General features: G+C 37.2%; 1 protein-coding gene across 9 annotated transcripts in view; it reads right to left on the bottom strand.

Moving 5' to 3' along the window:
• LOC120334398 (CD109 antigen-like) overlaps positions 1 to 21,043 on the bottom strand; it is a 48,882-nt gene that overhangs the window by 26,018 nt on the left and 1,821 nt on the right. For 4 of the 9 annotated variants that reach the window (XM_078109337.1, XM_078109338.1, XM_078109344.1 and 1 more), the window contains exons 2-17: positions 20,674 to 20,751; positions 20,083 to 20,240; positions 19,384 to 19,412; positions 18,958 to 19,135; positions 17,845 to 18,059; positions 14,187 to 14,314; positions 13,449 to 13,554; positions 13,013 to 13,151; positions 12,056 to 12,150; positions 11,750 to 11,832; positions 10,946 to 11,096; positions 9,784 to 9,963; positions 9,352 to 9,561; positions 8,723 to 8,872; positions 8,282 to 8,401; positions 7,612 to 7,666 (exon numbers count right to left, since the gene is read on the bottom strand). In XM_078109337.1, coding sequence (XP_077965463.1) covers positions 7,612 to 7,666; positions 8,282 to 8,401; positions 8,723 to 8,872; positions 9,352 to 9,561; positions 9,784 to 9,963; positions 10,946 to 11,096; positions 11,750 to 11,832; positions 12,056 to 12,150; positions 13,013 to 13,151; positions 13,449 to 13,554; positions 14,187 to 14,314; positions 17,845 to 18,059; positions 18,958 to 19,135; positions 19,384 to 19,412; positions 20,083 to 20,240; positions 20,674 to 20,735 — 2,059 coding nt within the window. In that variant the 5' untranslated portion in view covers positions 20,736 to 20,751. Of the gene's footprint in view, positions 1 to 1,600; positions 1,785 to 2,345; positions 2,503 to 3,116; positions 3,325 to 5,941; positions 6,132 to 6,379; positions 6,573 to 7,611; positions 7,667 to 8,281; positions 8,402 to 8,722; positions 8,873 to 9,351; positions 9,562 to 9,783; positions 9,964 to 10,945; positions 11,097 to 11,749; positions 11,833 to 12,055; positions 12,151 to 13,012; positions 13,152 to 13,448; positions 13,555 to 14,186; positions 14,315 to 17,844; positions 18,060 to 18,957; positions 19,136 to 19,383; positions 19,413 to 20,082; positions 20,241 to 20,673; positions 20,752 to 21,043 lie in introns of all 9 variants that reach the window. The other 5 variants (XM_078109341.1, XM_078109342.1, XM_078109339.1 and 2 more) reach the window with 5 other exon arrangements.

Below are 21,043 nucleotides of genomic sequence, written 5' to 3'. Positions count from 1 at the left end.
CGAAATCACTATGACTTGAAAGTTTAAATTTGCAATCCTGATTTTGCGGTGAAAGAGTAGATTATATAAAATAATCAAAATCAGACTTAAAGTAATTTTATGATTCGTTTGCGACAAAGCCGAGATACACATGCAAGTTCATAAGATGATTCTATCACACGATAGAAGCCACAAGCAAGCGTTTCTAACCCGATATATTTATCCGCCCAAATCCACGACTCTGGGAAATAACACCTCGTCGTTTTAGTGGATGTAGCTTTTGCAGGAACTATTCCTGAAGAGACTCTGTGACGAATGTTCCCATTAGCAGCACCGCCAAAGATTCTTACACGAATACACTGCGGACATCGATCAAAAACTTGAAGCAAAATTTCAAATTATTCTTACGAAACTACTTATACGACATTTCTCCTGTCTTCACTTCTAACAAAATTCTGTGAAAGCGGCTACTGCTCTGTAAAAAGCTACTGTTTTGCGAATTTTTTTATCTGAAGGTTACTAATAATAAACTTTTATGCCTATATTACTAACCAAATCCTGCAATAGCGTACCTAAATCCCTTCGTGAGTAAGTACAACATGAAGTCATACCAAAACGTGATGTCACAATAAAATGTGACATGATATACCATAACAGGACAAGATGTGCCATGAGATGACGTATGGTCTCTGACTACACTGACTACGTACATATAGATATATGAAAAATGATTCCGTATAAACTACGTTGATGGAAACCTAAGAGCGTTTTGCTTTAAGAAACAATGTCAGCGTAGTATTTGAAAAAAAAATGCATCGAAAATAGCAACAGCAATTGCCTGTTCAGCAATTGCATGTACCGGCTTATGGTTTTTTAACGCTACAGATGGGACACAAGAGATAAATGCTGAGAGACACTGATCTATATGATGATACCCTTACACAATAACAATACATTTCAAAAACTAGTGCTGTCTGCAAAACTGTGCATAAAATAACGAATAGAAACTTATTAAAACAAAAATTGGCATTTAATAAGAGCAGATCTATACAATTGTTGGACAGTGACGTGTCAAACTTTCCTGGTGCCCGGGGCCAGTTTCTGTTAATGTTGCCCCCTATACCTAACTAACCCAAAAAATAATTTGGGTGTTTGTCAAACTAAGCAACAACCACTGGTGTTGGGAGTCTTTGAAAAGGGTCCACAGATAATGAAAGTTTGAGAACTGGTTTAGGATGTTTTGTTTTTTTATTGGCATTCGCCATTTTATGTGAGAAATGATTATTACGGTTTATTGTTTATTACATTATGTACATTTCAATTTGCAATCGCGATTTTGCTGTGAAAGAGTAGAATAATCGAAATCAGATTTTATGAAAATTTTATGTTTATTGTGCATAGTAATTTTCTTCAAATTTGTCATTTCTGTTACGAAATCACTATGACTTGAAAGTTTAAATTTGCAATCGTGATTTTGCTGAGAAAGAGTAGATTATATAAAATAATCAAAATCAGACTTAAAGTAAATTTTATGATTCATTTACGACAAAGCAGAGATACACATGCAAGTTCATAAGATGATTCTATCACACGATAGAAGCCACAAGCAAGCGTTTCTAACCCGATATATTCATCCGCCCATATCCACGACTCTGGGAAATAACTCCTCGTCGTTTTAGTGGATGTAGCTTTTGCAGGAGTTATTCCTGAAGAGACTCTGTGACGAATGTTCCCATCAGCAGGACCGCCAACGATACGTTGAACGCCAAAAAATGGTCGCATGCACCGCGGGCATGGATCAAAAACTTAAAATCAAAAATTTGGAAATATTGTTACTATAACTTCCATAACTATATTTCATGTCTTCACGCCATACAAAATTCTGAAAAGAGGCCACTGCTTTGTATGTTTCAGATCATATGTTTCAGTCCCTTTACACAAATGGATAAAAAATAGGCGAACAAAATTAGTTACCTCCATATTAGTACACACACTTCTGGAGCGATAAAAAAGATCGGAATGTTACTAATAATGTACAGGTATGTCTATATTACTAACCTAACCCTGTACTATCGTATCTAAATTTTCTCGTGGAGGAGTACAACATGACGTCATAACAATGCGTGATGTCACAATAAATACTTTGTCGAAATATGATATCTCAAGTGTCGCAGCGTCCATGTGTGTGAGTTGTTGATATGTTTTGTGTTTTTTTTTAGATTACTCGAAATAACTTTTACGTTTATGTTGTTTGAAGCATATGTCACAAAGTACAAGAAGAATGTTAATGATTAAATCAAGCAAGTAAGTAAAGTAGGCGAGTATAGTTAGATGATGAATCATTTCATGCAGTATTTAGATCTAACCCTATTTTATCTTCGGTCCAAATCCAAGTCTCAGGGAAAAAAGATCTTGTTTTCGGGGGAGAGTTCATGATAAACGTTTCATCCTGTATACCTCGCATCATCATCATTGCGCAGACTTCAAATCCGTCTTCAGTCATGCGGCACCCTGTGTCCCCCCCTAGTGATAGTTTTTGAAAAATTGGAAATATCATTCGATTAAAGTAGGCTGTCGTCTCAAAGTTAAAGATTCTTCAGCGTTTTATACTTAGTTAGCTGGGTAAAACTAATTCGAAGATAATGTAAGATTGAAACAATAAAATAGAGTGAAAATTACCAAAATAGCGTACCAGCTCAGCGTTTCAGACGCAGCGGCGAAACAATGCTAATCTTTCATTGCAAAACCAAGATATTCGCAGTTCTTACGCACACGGAAAGAATCTTTAACAGAGAGTAGCAAGTGTACTCAACGTCTAACTAGCAAATACGTAACCAATTTGTTTATTTGAAAAAAATCAATTGCTGTGTGGAGTGAATGCAGTGCCTGGTCGTGTGTGCGTGAAGTGTTTCTGTAAAAAATCTCGTGCAAACACGATTTGAGAATTTCCCCACCATGTTCCGATGTAGGCTTCAGACCGGAAAGAGAGAGCTGTTATGTTTTTGGAAAGACCGTAAAGCTTATCCAGTTCATCACACATACCATGGCTGGGTATTGAAGTATGAGTTTGAAAACATGCGGGGTTCACCTATAATACCAGCTTGTGTAACATTCATCTATTTTAGCTCAAACCGTACCCTAAGGTACTATCCGTCCAGATCCAGGACTCGGGAAAATTCGTTCTAGCTTTCGATGTTTGTTTCGAATCTCCCTTGAATCGCAGCCCGGAGTTAGCAGCCATTCCTGGCGCTGCTGGTCTAAGCATATCTTTTCGATCGAACATAGCACATCTCTTATTTCGTAGGAGTCCTCGTTTACGACGACACGAAAATATCGGTTGAATGACTGAAGTAAAGATTATTTGAGAAGTGATGCAAGTCAACATATACAGTAAACTGAAATGCTATCGCTCATGCGTCGTCTCTCGAATAAAGAATATATAGTATATTCTAACTCTAGGTGTCACTAACCCCTCAAAACAAATACTATACAGTGATATGGGGTATCGCAAGTGTCGCGTCGCAGCTAAACAGTTCGAGTTCGGAAGCGATACCGTAATGAAGTTTCCAAAAGCTATTTGCTCTACCTGTCATCTAACTTCATATTGAAGGCATGTAATATAACTGCTATATTGGGCGTCTACTATCAAGACGTTCGCGGCTTTTTGGTGGTTTATTTCTGGCCTAAGTCTCGTTTAACTAGGTTTTTCTCGCTTTCCAGAATTCTCCATTTAAATTAGTTTACATTATGGAGTTTTCAACTATCAAGACGTTCGCGAGTTTTTGTTTGTTTATTTCTGGCCTAAGTCTCGTTTAACTAGGTTTTTCTCGCTTTCCAGAATTCTGCATTTGAATTAGTTTACATCATGGAGTTTTCGAAATAAATTATACATCTAAGAATTATCAGCACTGGCGCATGACAGGTCAGAATACTCGCATCCCAATTCTTAACCGCCATTCGCTTCTTTGTTGGGTTGTTTCAATCGTTAGAATAATATCGAATCAGATGGAGTAGACTATAGTTCCAACTGGTAGATGTAGTACAAATGTAAGATGACGTTTTCGGTCGGATGTCTTGTCTACCAGTACCAGTGAGTCGAATTGCAAGTATACTTCATTGAATAAGGCGTGGTTTACGCAAAATCGAAAATCAACCAAGTGTAAAATAGCAGCATTGGTGCTTTTCTTTAAAATGCGATTATTCTGGCAACTAACAATTCGATGATTTTAACGACGAGCCAGCCGACAATGTACTGATTCTCATTTTAGTGAGTTGTGAACATTTGTCTGCAAAAGTATTATTCTGTATATTTATCAGGGGGTGAGTTGGGGGATGGAGGAAAACAGATAAGACGACTTAAATATACGAAGAAGCATGTTTCCTTGTCCAGTTATCAGACAGGTATGAGGCAAGTCGACCAGTTGTTTGTGTCAAACTTACGACGAACTTCCAACATAACTCATGCCACATTTTTATCATATAGTTGTGAAACATATATGATCCGACAAAGCAGGACAGAGCGTGGTATTTCAACGCTTTTTGAAGAGGCGGAGGCAACTTTTGAGAGCCCGTACCCTGAAATACTATCCGTCCAGATCCATGATTCAGGGAAAAAAAATCTTGTGACTTTGACATTATTTGTTCCTTCTGGTGATCTCAGTACAGCTGTTGCCGGTGCTGATGCCGATAACATTATGGGTTGTGGTAAGGCAAAAGTATGGCACACTTTTTCTCCTTCGATTTCTATACAAATAGTTTCTTCTTTTGGCCAAATCGCTAAAATGAATAACATATACTCTCCACTGCCGATCCAAATATCATTAGTCTTGTAACATGACTTTGGGGTCGGATAGTAATATGTTTTGAAGGCAAAATGGCCGGTGATTTAATTATTAAAGGGTGAGCTATCCTCGTGCAAAGAGTGAACATTCTTGAGATTTGAGATGATTGACGGATCGAAACATCGAAATGAGAAATATCGTCCGATTGGAGAAGGGGAGATTCACAATTTACATCTTTGTAGTTTTTTTCACTTAGTTCATCGAACAAAACTAACTCAAATATATGGAATGCATTGAGAGGTAAAAGAAAAACCTAAGTATAGAACTTACGAAATATCGAGCCAGCTCAACGTTTAAGATTGGGCGGCTGTTTCCGTTCGCCGGTACGGATATTTTTCGTTTAGGTGAATTTATGTGTTTTCAATTTTAAATGTTATCGGGCTGTTTGCAAACTCTGCATATCTGCATTTACCATACTAATTAATTCAAAGTGTCAAGATTGGATGCTTGGCGATAATGACATTAGAGTTTTGTCGGTATATCGTAGATTTATTTTTGGAGTAATTCTTTCGAGACTTGGATATTTATGTACAAGACGGTGGCGACATGCATGGGCCAGATTTTTGCAATGTAGCAAGCAAAGCTATGGCACAAACATCTCCTAAGATTTTTAGTTTAAAAATTCAAGCAATGCATTTGAGATATGACTTTCTAACCCTATATAACTCTGACTCCATATCCAAGTTTCTGGGAAATAACTTCGGAGTTTTTGCGCCGCAATTTCAGCTTTCAATTTTCTGGTGTAAAATAAGGCCCATGCTTTTGCACCTCCTCTATCCTCCGCGATGGGTTCACCAGCAATTCTCCGAAGTATCCCTCTATTCCCTGATAAAATCGGAATTCCATAACATAATATTTATAAGTTTTCTAAGGCAAGGTTCTGAGCCTTTTCAGAAATTAATTTATCAGGTTTTATATATGTATATTTCTGCTAGGGTCTTCATTTTAAATTAAATAGTGTTGAATAATTGGAAATGCTTTGAAAATTTAACTAACAACTTCCAATACGTGCGAATTATCAAGATGCAAATATGATTTTCATTAGTTTTCATGATTCAGAGCACCTCAAACCACGAAAATTGCATTCCCAATGACCAATATCTAAAACACCAGTCTCTAACCCTATATATTCATCTGCCCATATCCAGGACTCAGGAAAATAACTGCGGGTCTTTGGCGCGGAACTCTTTGCCTTCGAATACTGCCGTGCCATTGGCGCGGGTTTCGCAAACCCCATCAGGGCTCTCGGCATGGCCATTACCAAATTTCTCGCTCCAAGAGGCCGAAACGGTCGAAAAAAGCTACCAGAATCTGTGAAATATTTGTATGACGTCACCAGGGTTATGACGTCAATTATGCTTCAAAGAAGCTGATGTGTCGAACTTTTGATTCACACCTTATTAGTTATGGAAATTAATTTGTGGTATTCGGTTATCTGATGACGTAACAAATTTGTGACGTTATCGTGACGAGTTTTCAATAACCATGCTTTATTAAACACTCTGTGGTTAATAAACTTCTTTGCATTCTCGTTATTCCAACCGTAATTTTTTCCTAACCCTATCTCTTCTTTAGCCCAGATCCAACTTTCTGGAAAGTAGCTCCTCGTTTTTGGCACGGAAGACGATTGCGCCATCTGGCGTCTCAAGGGAGCAGGTTTGGCAGAAAAAGACATGAGTCTGATTGGTCTACCTCCCCCTGCTCCGCCACCGAATCCAATTCCGCCTCCACAAAACGGACAACCAAAATCATCTGATCGTGTGTTATAAGTGTTAGTATCATGACGTAAACGTACCAGATTATACATACTAACTAAAATGGTTACATTTGTATCATTGCATTAAAAGTTTGTGATTTAAGTTCCTGGTAGCACTTTTATCCAACATATCTGAACTAGTCTGTACATTCAATAACTGACTATACTTGTAAGAGCATAAGTTCGATCTGATGGTAAGGAAATACAGAGCTATGAAGTCTAAATTTAGCGATCTTTACTGGTAATAGGTTCGCAGCTTCAAATTTGTTATATTTACAAATTTTAAACCAGACTTCAAGACATGAGATTGAAATTTCTGACAGAAACTTATAAATAGATTCTACAGCCAAAATTTTGCTATTACGGATTGAAACTAATGCAGGAATCTATTCTTTTACCCCATAGTCGGGTCGGGTTGAATTGTTAAATTTAGTTCGTTTTTCAATGTCTCGTAAATAGGAGACAGATTTAACCAATCTCAAACTCCAAAACATTAGTACAGAACACTAACACTTAAACTAAAGCTGAAACATTTGACTTAACCTCGTCTAACTTCGCTAAAATTGCACAGATTATCCTCCGCCAAGTCACGCTATTGTGAGGGGCCATGACGAAGGATAAACACATTTTTTTTGCACCAAACTATAATATCAGACAAATAACTCCAAACACGTTTGTACCAGTCTCTTATGGAGTACACTAACTGATATTATTATTTGATGCAAGAAGCCGCCTTCGCAGTCAAATTCGATTTTAGGAAATTGAAATTTTGAATAAAAAGAGACATTTTCGCATGTGTTTGAATGTCTAGGGCGATTCCCTAATGCGGAACTTTTACATACAATAGTTGAAATTTTCAAATAATTCTATGTCAAGAAATTTTTCGATAAAACCAAATATATAATAATTCTTCCCTTTAAAAACAATTTTTCGAGGCCCGAATTTAGAAGTTCGTGTACCCGTTTTGGCGCGAAAGTGTAATTTGTGGCGAATGAATTTGACTGCAAAGGCAAAAAAATAATAAACCAAACTCACAGTCCGGCTTGCTTGAATAGACGAGAGCATCGGTAAGAACAAGGATTCCGGAGTTCTGGAATAAAAGAAAACAGCAATTTAGATAGATGAAAATAATGTCTCACACCAATACTGACACTGCACTCCCATGGAGTCGGACACGGTTCTGGCAACTTTGAAAACTGATTTTAGTGCACTGTTTTTTTAGGGCTCAAAACCATTATACAAAGCTTATACAAAAATGAAGTGGTGATATTTTACGTAAAAGTTGACAATTGTAAATGGTAACACAAGTATTTTAACTGAAGAATATTTATTATTTTGCTGGTTGGAAAAAAATAAACTTGACTATGACTACAAAGATTAAGTAATAGAGAATGAAGATTACTAAGAAATCTGTTTGTTTCAATTGAGTTTCGTAACTGGAAGAGAATACCACACAGATGAACGCGCAAATTTTGATATTCTAAGCGCATGGAATTTTATTACTGACGGAACGTGTTTTTTGATATCTGTTCTCCTACTTTTGTGTGGGTTCATGTCTAAAACATTTTTCATAAATTTCTAATTATACGAATGTAGTTTTAAATGGAGAATTGGAAGACTGTTTTTGCCCAGGCCTTGGTCGGAGCGAGAGGTCCAAATGAGCGCCACATAAAAAATGATTGATTAGTCGTAGGGAGATACTTACATCAAATACTTCACTAACATCAGCACCTCCTATGGGGTATGGCCACCACCATCTGCCCCATCCGCCGCCCCAGCCAATGGAACCGCTTGAAGCTCCATATTTATCCAAGTCTTGGAAAATCTAAAAAGATAGAACAAGTTTGTATATTTGTGGATCTGGGGTTACATTGGGTCTGGATTAGGTCCAGTGATGGGATTCAGTCAGTTCGCAACGGATCTATGAAACGGTCTCACTGATTTTTATGAGATCAGCGAACCGGTTAGCATTACTAGTTACTGTCAATGTTCTGTTTTTAACAGAACCGGCTGAAAAATATAACTTTTGTGAAGGAACCGGCTGACAAAAAATTTGAATCCCACCACTTATTAGGTTCCTTCTCTTTTGTACAGAACCTTATCAAGGTGCTGAAACACCCCCATGTAGAAGATAAAAGTTTCTTACCTTGTCTTTGGTGATATCGTTGCCAGATTTGAGCAGTAAAACACTTTGATCAATTGCTCTCAGACCTACGAAAGATCCTGCTGCTGCGTTAACTGTAATACTAACTGGCATCCCTGCGTCGGTTTTAGCAGTACTTGTTGTCATGGTAACCTGAATTAAAAATTAGAAATATTAGTATTTTGAGACTGTCAGTGCTTGGCTTGGTCATCTGTCTTGAAGAACGGGGACACTATTCTCAAAATCTGCATGTGAGAAATTGAGTGTGCAATGCCGAAACGTAAAGTTGGCTGTGTAGAGTCTTTTTCAGAACGAAATGCGTATAATCGTCGTATAAAAATTAACGGTTAAATTCATTTTTTTGAGGTAGGACCTTGTCCTTATGTTCTTTTACAATTTAGAAAAACCTTTTCAATTGTTAGTAACGCAACGCAAGTTGTACGTCGGGCCGAGAGTTTTTTTGCTGAAATCGAGTCTCTCTGGTGGGTATTTTAGTTCGAGTCAGGTCATTTCTTTTGAACAGTTTTTTTGAGTATATTCGCTCGTAGCAAGTTCACTACGGGCGACCACTAAAACGCTAAAGAGCTAGAGAAAAAGTAACTCGAGTCTATCCCACTTTAGCCTATACCTACCTTGTTTTCGAGAGTAGCTTGGACTGTAATTTTCACGCTGTCAGCAACAATTTCACCGTCGGAACGAATGAATGATACAATGACGTAAACATTTGGTGACATATCTTTGGTGACGTCAAACATGTAACTGAATTTAAAACTGTCGGTTTCTTTCACGTATTCTGCTGGAGTGTAAAGCTCTTGCTTGAGCAGTTTTCCTCTGGCTAGGATCTGTTATAACAATAGATAAATGTTTCATCATTAAACGTAAGCATTTAAATGTTCACATGCGCAAAATACAAGTGTTCCCATGGCTTGAAATAAAACCGAAAAATTGTTGTGAAATAACGGGAACGCAACAAAATAATTTTTGTAAAACAAAAGCGGTAAAAGAAAGAAAAAACGTTGAGAAACACTCAATTCTAGAGCAATTAAGTTATAAACTATTCTTACCGTAAATCTATAACTGTCCGCCTCTTCTGTGGTGTAAATAGTCAAGCTGGCTTTGTCGCCTACGGTCAATGTAGTATCATCAGTAGAAACTTGGATGAATGTATTTGACGGCGATTTGAACGGTTCCGCTCCCCAACTTGTCCAGTATTCGTCTTTGTTTGGGTAAGAGAGGATTTTGACCTGAAGGCAAAGTTTGTTGTGTGAACTGGGCATTTAGAATCGAATATTCAAATCGAATCGATTAGTAAATTATTCGAATTGGTTCAGAGCAAAATTTCGAATCGCCACCATCTTGATTTTTCTTTCCGCCAATGGTCGAGGTAAATTTCTAAATTTTTTTCTATTAAAGCCATATTTTTTCAACGCAATTCTGATATATGACTCTTTTCTGTAGTGATTTTTTATGAATAAGTTTTTTTTTTATTGTGTGTGAACGCTCAGCAATCTGCCTGAGTGATGTATTCTATGTTTTCAGTAATTTATGTTTCCGCAGGATCTAATACAATAAGAAAATTTTATACAATTTTAAATCTCACAAGTGTTCGAGTCGAAAAAAATATTCGATTCGATTCTGAAATCATCACATATTCGAAAACACCCAGTCCTAGAAATGACACCATTTATAGCCTCTCAGAAATAAATAGTTGGAAGTATGGCTGGGCATTTTTGATAACCTGATGATCTCAGAATAAAATCAAATATTTTTTTCAAATCGAGATATGCAAATTAATAAAACGATGTAATTGTATCGATTGGGTTATTATGAGACATTTTCTATTTATCCTTCTTTTATGCTTTTGTGCCGGTGGATCTGTATGGATATAATGCAAGAGTGTTGTAGCAAGATTGGATATAACTATCCTAAGTGAGTCAAAGATCTTGCTGCACACAACACGAATATCTTTCTGTAACGATTCGTCTGACTTTGATGGTGCAAATATGCGTTAAAGTCTATATAATAGCATTTTCCTTTCTGATATTACTCAGTCTAGTCTTGTCATGTGGGTCTTCTCTATGACGTGATTGTGACGTCGTAGTGACGTCATTTTGGATGGAATAGTCAGGTGGGGGTTAGGATTTACATGTACAAAAATTGTTATGCTACGCCCAATAGAAGTATTTGAGTTGCCAAATTAGAGGAGACTTATAAATTTAAACCCACCTGGAAGTTTACTCGTTGGAAGTCGCTCGCATCGGCTGTGATCTTGAACATAGCAATCCCGTCCTTTCCTACTTGTAAGGGAACCGACATTTTTTTTGGTTCTCGTCTTCCATCTGAATTTCCTCCGAATGGTCGCCAGTTCCATCGATAACTGTGATCATGAATTAAGAATGTTAGAGTATATATCAGGAGTGGGCACGGTCTTAGAATGTGAGCCAAAAATTTTGCCCATCAAAACTGGCGGGCCATGTAAGTATGACGTAACGAGTTGCATTATATGAACAATGTTTACAGTGTTACAAATACAACTGTGGAAATCAGTAAACTTCGTAGCTAAACTTAATTTAACCGCAATATCAACAAATTCCTTTAGCTATTTTTAACTAAAACTTCAAAAGTTGGTTTCAGTTTGGTTGTGGCAGCATCAGGCGGGCCAGATTGAATACCTAGCGGGCCGGATTTGGCCAGCGGGTCGTATTGAGCCATGTTTGGTATATATTGTTTTTATATTAACTTGAAGTGAGTGGATTATCTCACATCGTTTTTGGAACGTTGCGGTAGTCAGTGAACCCGTATTTTGGTACTTCCGAAGTATGTGAACCTAGTTGACGGACACCGGAACGTAGTATGTGTACCAGGTTAGGGTTAGGCCATAATTTCAGGTCCAAAAAATACTACGGAAGTCACTTGGCTAGTCCCCGAATTTGTAATAGAACTAAAATAAGGAAAATTGGGATGAAATTATGCCCTAACCCCAACCTGGTACACACACAACAGGAGTACTCACAAATTAAGTTGACTTACGTATATTCAACATTAATAATCATATCCAGGTTCTCTCTGTCATCTTCAGAAAGTAGAGTTCCATCTTGTTCTGATACTTTTAACTAAAAATGAAAAAAAGACTTGAAGCTCCTGATTTGATGTTTATTTGACTTCATCTTTACGTTTGTTTGACGTCAGCGCCACGCGAACACCCCTAGATCAGGGTTTCTCAATTCTTATTATCTATATATATCCTTAGGCATCGATAGAATTTAAGATGAATGAGGTTGAAACCCCCAGCTATCGGCGATTTTGCCAAGATAATGAAAATAAAAAACAACTCACGTATGCCACGTATGGAAGTCCAGCTTTGATGAATTCAGGTTTTGCAATCGCTTCAACTTTCATTCGCTTACTGTGAAGGTCAACAGACGTTGTAGCTGTTTAATGATAATAGTAACATAAATTACAAGCATTTTCTACTTCACCCAAAGCAACGCTTCACATAAGAAATAGTCTATAGGCCAGTGGTGTGCAACAGACGGCCCACGGCTCACATCTCGGCCCATCAAGCCCTTAAGTGTGCCCTTTTCAACACTCAAATTTTTCCCATCAAGCATATTTACCTTATCAGACTGTTCATGTTTAATAAAGCGCTCAAGTGGGTAGAAATACATGTTTTTTGCTCTTGTCACTGCATTAAATCGCTCGTTGTTTTGCATTCATACCAATAGCTACATTCTTTTGAGTGGCCCAGCTATAGATGTCTGAAGTTGGTTACATGACCCACCAACAATAAACGTCGCACACTCCTAGCATAGGCCAACGTTTAAGGCTGCAAAGTCGGGGTTTGGCGCGCTTCTGTTGATATTGGTCGAAGGCATCATTCCAAACACTCCGAAGCCAAAGTAAGACTTCCTAATTTTTTGGAGCTTAAACTTAAAAAGCTTAAAAAACATAAAAAGCTTTGACTGAATATTCTCAACAGGCGATTAGAGAAAACATGCATACACAAAATCTTTTGTTATGCTATTTGTCAGTTTTTAGTTGTGTTTCTGAAATTTATGTACAGATCAAATAATTCAATGGTCTTTTTGTCTTCTCATAAGCTTATTATACCAGTACTTGCCAAGTGGTTAACTATTATAAATTAAAATGCTGGTAATGAGAGTGTAACTAGTTTGGGTCGAACTCATGAAAACACTCATTAATATGCATCAGAAACTTCGTAATAGCAAAGTACAGGAAGATATTTTCCTGGAGTCAAGGGTCATGGAAATGCAGTCAATAATATATACTCACCATTGAATTCGTCTCCTGTATTTTTGTCCTTGACGAACGCGGTTATTTTGAGCGGACTCGAACCATATTTGGGATTCCATTTCAAGATTTTTTCAATATCAGATGCATTGACGGAGAATGAAGCTGTTCCGTCGAAATCCTGCGAAATAGGAATATTGTTACTTGAAAATAATATATGGTGAAATTCTTTGATTTTAAAAAATAAATGAATTGCCCCATCTATAGCATCATCTTGAGGTCATGCTGTTTTCGTCACAAAAATGTTTGATCAGAATGGGATGACTTGGACAAATTTTATCTTTAAGTCTTATTCATACAACAATTGCAAGATAGTTCTCAACAATTATGCCGAATAGTCATTTGATCTGATTGTTATGGATTGGGTTTTAAAAAAGAGAATAAAAAAATCCACACGAGAAAATTCAATGTTTCTTACCGCAAATTTCTCCAGAATCATGTTGGGTTTTTGTCCGCGTGGTACCCATCTATCAATTGTGAATTCAATTCTGCCGCTTCCTTTCACTGGTTGTCCAAAGGTGAATCTGTGAAATAGCACACGCTTGCTTAAATGGGTACGTTTGGTACAGAATAACTTAGGAATTTTCGAATTAAATAATCCAATTTAGCGATCGACACCCAAGTATTCAACCATCGCGTATGTATGTCATAACCTGGGTCAAGTCGTCTTTCTAGAGACGAATCATCTTTAAATCGAAAATTGTCTTGAGCTGAGACGACCAGTCATTCAAGGTACTACTACATCATTGTAATGCAGTGTTTTTCAATGTTTTTGGTTGAACCCCAATAAAACATTCGAGAGGCTTGTGGAAGCTCAGTGCACCCTTGGAATCCCGGAAGTGTGCATTAAATTATGAGGATGAATGAAACAAATCAAAAGTCTTGACAAAACAATGATATTTAAAGTGTAGAAAGCTTAATAGTAGTGGCCTGATATGTATTTAATTATATTTAAATACACAAAATGGTAGACTTTCGAATTTGAATCCGAGGATTGCCTGTTAAAACCAATATATTCCATAACTTGAAACCCTGTACATATAATAGCCGAATTCGAGTCGCATTTTTCGAGTCGCGTCATGTTTAAATTTAAAATTGACTTCAAACGAGACATATCAACTGTAATTTAAATTCAATTTTGAAGAACTTTACTTACAAAGCTTCAACCTCTCCGGTAAGTTTCATGGACCCAGGGTGCAAGAAACTCTGATCAGTTTTAATTTCAACTTTGAACTTTGGCAGTTTGTATTCTTCAACTGATACTGTGATGCTCTCTTCATATGCCTGAACATAAAATAGTCAATTTTAGTGAGGTTGGGCACATGTGTCCCGCAGCATCATTATCTGTGGCCCGCGTTCTATTTGGTGTTGTTTCGTCATGAAAAAAACACAGAAAAATAAACTTGAGACATTGTTCCATCACTAATGTCATTGTTGACGAGTGTTATAACTAGCTGAGACGACCAGCGAATATGAAGAGAGTGCTTGGCTATCCTGTATTGTTAACTAGCTTTTTATCATTTCAGTCGGTAATATCCGTTAAAGCAAATAGCTTATTGTTCATACAGTCGGGGCGTCATGCTAAGCGCCAATCATTGCATACAACTTAAAAATGCGCCAGGAGAAACTCACGGAAGCGCTAATATCATAGAGAATTCTACAAATTGCTTGTCCGGTCATGATTTAAAACTTTATCACGAGGCAGTCAGAAGAAAATCGCGTTAGCACTAATATATTATAGTATTTCTTATTTAAAATCTTCCGAATTGCTTGAGGCCCTTCTTGTCTCAAATTCAGCCAAGTATTTTTAGCTTTGCGAAAACAAAACTCTCAAAAGCATTACGAAAATATGTTCTTATTAAAATTTAGTTGTAAATAAATATCGTTCCCGAGCTTATAGTTTAACATTAAAACAGGCTTATACTCCGATTGCAAAATTATTTTTGAATTTCAAAGCACGATTATATTTTCAAGAAGCATATTGCATGATATACGACACCACTTTGCGTTGAACTACAATCGCTTAGAGTAGAATAGGTACGGACCTCCAGATGTATGGCCAAGATGGCGCACAACCTGAACATAGTATGTGTGTACTGGTAAAGATTCAGGTTGTGCGACATCTTGGTGCGCATACTTCTGGAGCACCATAAGTACTTTCGAGTGCGCGAGTAAAGCCACGTATTATATTTGTTTTCGAAATCTCTCTTCGGGACCCTTTTTAAGAAATATAATGCCTATTGAATAAATCGTGGCACTTAGAGTTATAAACTACAGTTTTCGTGATACATATGACGTCACCAATGTGACGTAAATACCTCTTGACTTATAAAACGTGATTTGATGTGTTTACGCAAATTTGTAAGGACGTCGTGATTTTACTAAACTTTTGAGAATGATAAATAGGCATCTTGAGTGGTTTAGGGATACGTCGAGTGCTTTTGAGTGGATGCGCATATTGAGAAATTGTTCGCTGAATAAGCTGAAGCTCTGAAGCCTGGCTTCAGAGCAAACCGTCGCTTGTACACAGAACGAATTATAAATGTATGGATTACTCGATTTGTTGTGAAGACTCAAAACATTTTAGAATTTTGTTCATCGCAAATTACCGGCGAATTTAAATAGTCGCTGTCAAAATTCTATAACATTTTAACATTTTGGTCATCGCATTCAAAATACAGTGTAACCCAAAAATCAGAACCCCATTCATTTAAAACATGTTCTAACGAAAACTTTCGTCCCATAAAATCACGTGATTATATCCATCACTTTTAGTGGCGCAAATTAAAGCCAGAAATCCTGAGTGACAAGACGGGTTTTAAAAACCGCTCGAGTCAAAACTAAGATTACAATATTAACGATTCAATGTTGCGATTCCTGGAAAAACCTTTCCGAAGTAAACACGATAAACCATCATTGTACTCATTTGACGCAAGATTCAAGTTCTATACCAACAGGTTTTAATCTTCATTTACCGCATATTAGCCGCCAGCGTTTAATTATTATTAGAGGTTTGCACAAACTTCAAAACGCCGCATGAACATATAAACAGACAACAGATAATGAAATAAAAATTGCTATTATTCAGAATTGGGAGACAACAACTTATTTTATATCTCCGTTTCAGTTCGTGATCTTACAAATTTAAATTAACGAAAATATTCAAAAGATTTCATTTATTAAATTGCGATGAATAAATAATTTTCAGTTTAATATCAACGTATTATGACATACTCCGGCGCTCCAGAAGTAAGTGTACCAATATGGAGGTAACTAATTTTGTTCACCAAATTTACATCAAGTTGTGTAAAGAGACTGAAATCTGTGAGCAGGAGGTATATTAACTTGGCTAACACAGAGCGTGTCCGCATTCGTAAATAAAACTAAAAAAAGGATAGTCGGAATAAAATTATGGCCTAACCATAACCTGGTACACATACTACGGAAGTATCCATACATCACGTGTTTGCCTCAACTTTGATCTTGCAATGCAAATTTAGACATTGTTCCCTACATTGAAGTCAATTTCTTTGTTTCTGAATCTGGGGTATCAAAATTTTTGCCGTGTTGTAACGTTGACAATTGGCAAGTTTTTTTTGAGTTCCCGCCGAGAGTCCACCTTATGTCACTTTACTTAGATATTACATTTATTTGAATTTTCAGGAAAATCGCAGTTTTGAGTTTTAAGGTTGGAATACAGCGACAATGACAATTTTGAATTATTTAATCTCAAATCAAGTCCGTCTAGCTCACTGGTTCTCAACCAATAGGCCATGGCCCACTGCAGGGCCACGGGAACACTTTTAGGTGACCACAGACGTATTAAAATTGCTAGAGTTGTTGATAATGAAAAAGTTTGCGGGCCACAAAATTTTCCTTTTTTTTCTTCTGAATAACTGCGAACAATCGCCCGCAATTCTGCGTTGTCATTGTCTGAGATGAATCTAACGACAAATCGCCCGAAGGCAGCGTTTTTTTTTTATTTTACACATCAGACGACTCGTCTAAGTGATGGGTAAACAACCACAAGGTATCGATAATACAGATTACTGGAGATTAAAAAGATTAAATTTACCATATGAGAAGCGAAGAAAAAATCGCTGAATTATACAAACTAAGATTTCTATATTATAGCTTTTACTTGTGATAAAAATACCGTTTTATTCATAGTTGAGATATGAGATTTTTATAAAGTGTTTACTGTTAAAATGCTACTGGTCTTTTTATAAGATGATTTGCCCAAAGCATTTTCTAAGAAATATATGAAGCTGATCTCTGAGCAAAGTCACAGACGACCACTACGTGACGAGAGTTACGAGGCGCAGTTCTTACCGCTTCATGGCGGCTCCTGCCACGAACGAACCGCACCGTCTCTTCCCATTATTTTATGACGGTAGCGCCGGTATATTAACAAAGTCGTGTGCCCGATTTTAGTTTATCATGCGGAATTATATCTACTTAAACCTGAAACCTAACCCCAAATCCATCAAAACTGGATCTATTCATAAGGAAAATGTTACAACTCATCAAAAGTTTGTCACCATCAGGGGCAGCCCTGCTTTTACAGCCTACTTGTCTTGGTTTGTGGTCGCATCATTTTATCCGCCATGGTTTTCAATTTGCTGACGTGTTAACCAAACGCCTTTGGTTTGTGGCAGTAGTAAGGGTAAATGAATTCGTCCTATATAGTATTTTAATGCATACAGTACAAAATTAAGTCTTTCGAGTCAGTGGTCTTGAACCAGACTTGGTGAGATAGTTAGTATTCCGTGAGCTGTACCCTACACCACTGTACAATTGTAAAATCAACTCACGTAAACTTTATAGGTAATTCTCCAATCACCAAGTGTTGCGTATCTTCCCAGTTTGAACTCTGAACCCGCAACTCCGTTACTCAATGCGACGTCACTTTCCATCAAAATAACATTGTTCATCGGATCGGCGAGTTTGTATGTCACAGTCGGAGTTGTACCGTCGGCGTTCATAAGTGGAGTGAGGTCGGGTGTGGTGACGACTCCACGGAATTTGACTATATTAGACAAAAAATACGTAAATGGATGAAGGAATATTGCCGTGTAGAGCTGTCAAAATCTAGACTAGATCAAGAGTAGACATGGTTTTTGGACCCTGGGCCAAACATTTTGCCCACCTAGACTGGCGGGTCATGTAAGTGTGACGTAAAAAATTAAATTTTATGAACATTATTCACAGTGTTACAAAAGCAAAAGTGGAACACAATAAACCTCATGCCAAAACTGAATTTGATCGCAATATCAACAAATTCCTTGAGGTATTTTTTAAACTAAAACATCAAAATTTAGTTTGGTCGTGGCAGCACCAGGCGGGCCAGATTGAATCAAGCAACGGGCCGAATGGTATGTTCATGTCAGATTCTAGATCATAGGAAAAGTCCATGCATATGAAACGAATAACTGGTCAACTGTTCCCCAATCCGGCACGGACTGGTAAACTGATGAGAGGACATGGTAAGCCATTGTATTATGCCGAATTGTTGACTTTTCTCTCCTTAGAATAAGTTTGAAAATCCTGTTTAACGTAATTCATCGACAGAACGCAGTGTGTACCAAACTAGATAGGTCGGTGTTTTGAAGCATTACAAAATTAACGTTAAAGATTTATATTTTGAATCCGAGTGAGAATATTCATGTTTGAGACGATTACTGGACTTCTTAACGGTGGTTCTCGTAAGGCTTGTATTCGTGTCAATGCAAAAACTAACTGGCGAGTTGTTTACGATAATTTATTTAGCCGCAGAACAACAGGTAATAATTAGTTCGACATATGAGCAAGCCCTGGTCTATTTTCTTCTTCCCCTTGATATAAGTAATATGTACCATATACTATGTACCCTGTACTCTTAATTTGAGCGAAAATAATAAAAAAATCAGCATGAATGTTAAGCTTACTTGTATGTCCTGGTTGATAAATAGCTTTATCAGTTTGAATAAAAATAGAAACAAATTTCTTCTGGAAGCTGATATCGTTCTTCTTAGTTTTGTTTTGGAACAAGGTTTTACCAGTTACTGTGTCTTCACCGATAATCGAAAAAAGGAAATCTGTAGGTCCGTCATAGTCAGCGGGAATCTGAATATAACAAAATGACTTTAAGAAAATTTGAAGATGGGCGGGCATGGTTTCGTAGTGAACTGAAACCGCTAGATATATCGACTCAGAATTGATCACTTCAACGCTTTTCTTTTCGGTTCGTGAATTCAATTTTTTCATCTCAGATCAGGTTCCCGAATACATGTGTGTTTAATGATCCCTACGAAGCATTGAAACACAAAAATAATTAATATCAAAATAGGAGTTCGTTAAAAGATTCAGCTTACCGGTTCTAAGACAACTCTTTGGCTTGAACCTGAAAACACAACGATACGAATAGTTTAGATGTGTGAATTCAGTGTTATTCATCTGTAATTGATTACTTTACACACAAATAGATATATGTTTATTTTTAAATATTGTTGTCTATAGCGTGCTTTTAGCTGGCCTTCCACAAATCAGCGTTTATATAAGTATTACGGGTGATCGAGTCCAATCACAGAGACAAGTCAGTCAGTTCATACGTTCTCAAGGTGCTTCTTACGGAGTCCCAGAACTCCGCGAGAAACCAAGGGGCTGAGCGAGCTATAAGTTTGCTTATTAAAATACTGACTTGGCTAATTTTGTAAATATTCAAACTGGCCTTAACGTCATTAATAAATTTTGACAAGCAGCAAATACATTCGAGACATTAAGTAAAGTAATTTTAATTTACTCAGGAACATTGTGAGTATAAATTTACTGTGGGGCTCCGTAAATGATAGTCAACCTCTTCACGGGCATAATAACCCCAAAAGATTGAAAACCCCTGGGTTAGCTGAAAGGGTGAGTCTCATTCGTTCCATTCAGATTACTTAAGTCTCTATTGTGAGTCAAAGACTGAGGTCATTCATAACATCGCTTCCACGAAAGGTATGTTGGTATACATAACTTGGAGCTGCTTTGTTCGGAGCTATATGAAATAAAGCATAATAAACATCACTCACCGCTGTTGATGACCGTTATCAGGTTTGCATCGAATTTACCATCATCAGATTCCAAAGTAGCGGTCACTCGTACGGGATTTTCGCTCTTGATTATCTCAACGTCAAAAGCAAATGGTGTCATTGGTCGAACATATTTAGGCAGGAAAATGGAGTAGGTACTGAGGAAACAAAACGGGATTTGTTAAATTATAGTAGCATAGAAAAGCCTTGCAACTGGACCTGCTTTGGGACGCTGCGACCTATGCTGTCGCAGTTGTCCCCACACATCTATACGTCGAGTTCCAACGCTCGGCAATTTTTGCTGTTACTTATAATAGTATAAAGGTCGGCATTTCCTTAAAAAATTGTGGATTTTGTAGCCTAAATTTTATTTCCAGTCGTCGAAAGCAAATCAAATTTTCAGAAGTCAGATGAACTCGTCGAGATGTCGATTACGACAATCTGTTTTAATAGCCACTGACATTAGAATAGATGTTGCAGCACCGGTTTATGGAAAGGATGACAAATGGCTTTTTTCAATACTAAAGGTTGCCGACCCGTAACCTTGAACATCGATAATTTAGTAATGTGGAGTAGAAAAAAAAAACTTACTTCTCTCCTACTGCCGCCTGTGTTGCAATCAACAGCAACGACAAAGTTGCCAGTAATTTCATCTTAGACTGTTTACTTCTGAAAAACAAATTAAAATCAGTTAGTAGACAGAAACAGATATATTTTATTCAGATTTGGGGCAGAATATTATTATGATAGAATATGAGCCACAATTCTGCCCGTCACGCTGCATTGATTTAGGCATCCATATTTGAACCACATTAGTACTACTATGAGATTCTCTAAACAACTTGAAAAAAGCGAAAAATTTAAACCGAAAATGGTTGACGTAGTACTCAAAACCTGGTAAAATTTGGTATATAGTCACATATTCTTCCTATATTCGAGTGTTTGTATTTATTCTTAATAT

This window comes from Styela clava, chromosome 15, assembly GCF_964204865.1.
Source record: "Styela clava chromosome 15, kaStyClav1.hap1.2, whole genome shotgun sequence".
NCBI lineage: Eukaryota > Metazoa > Chordata > Ascidiacea > Stolidobranchia > Styelidae > Styela > Styela clava.
This window is presented reverse-complemented; position numbering and strand designations above follow the sequence as displayed.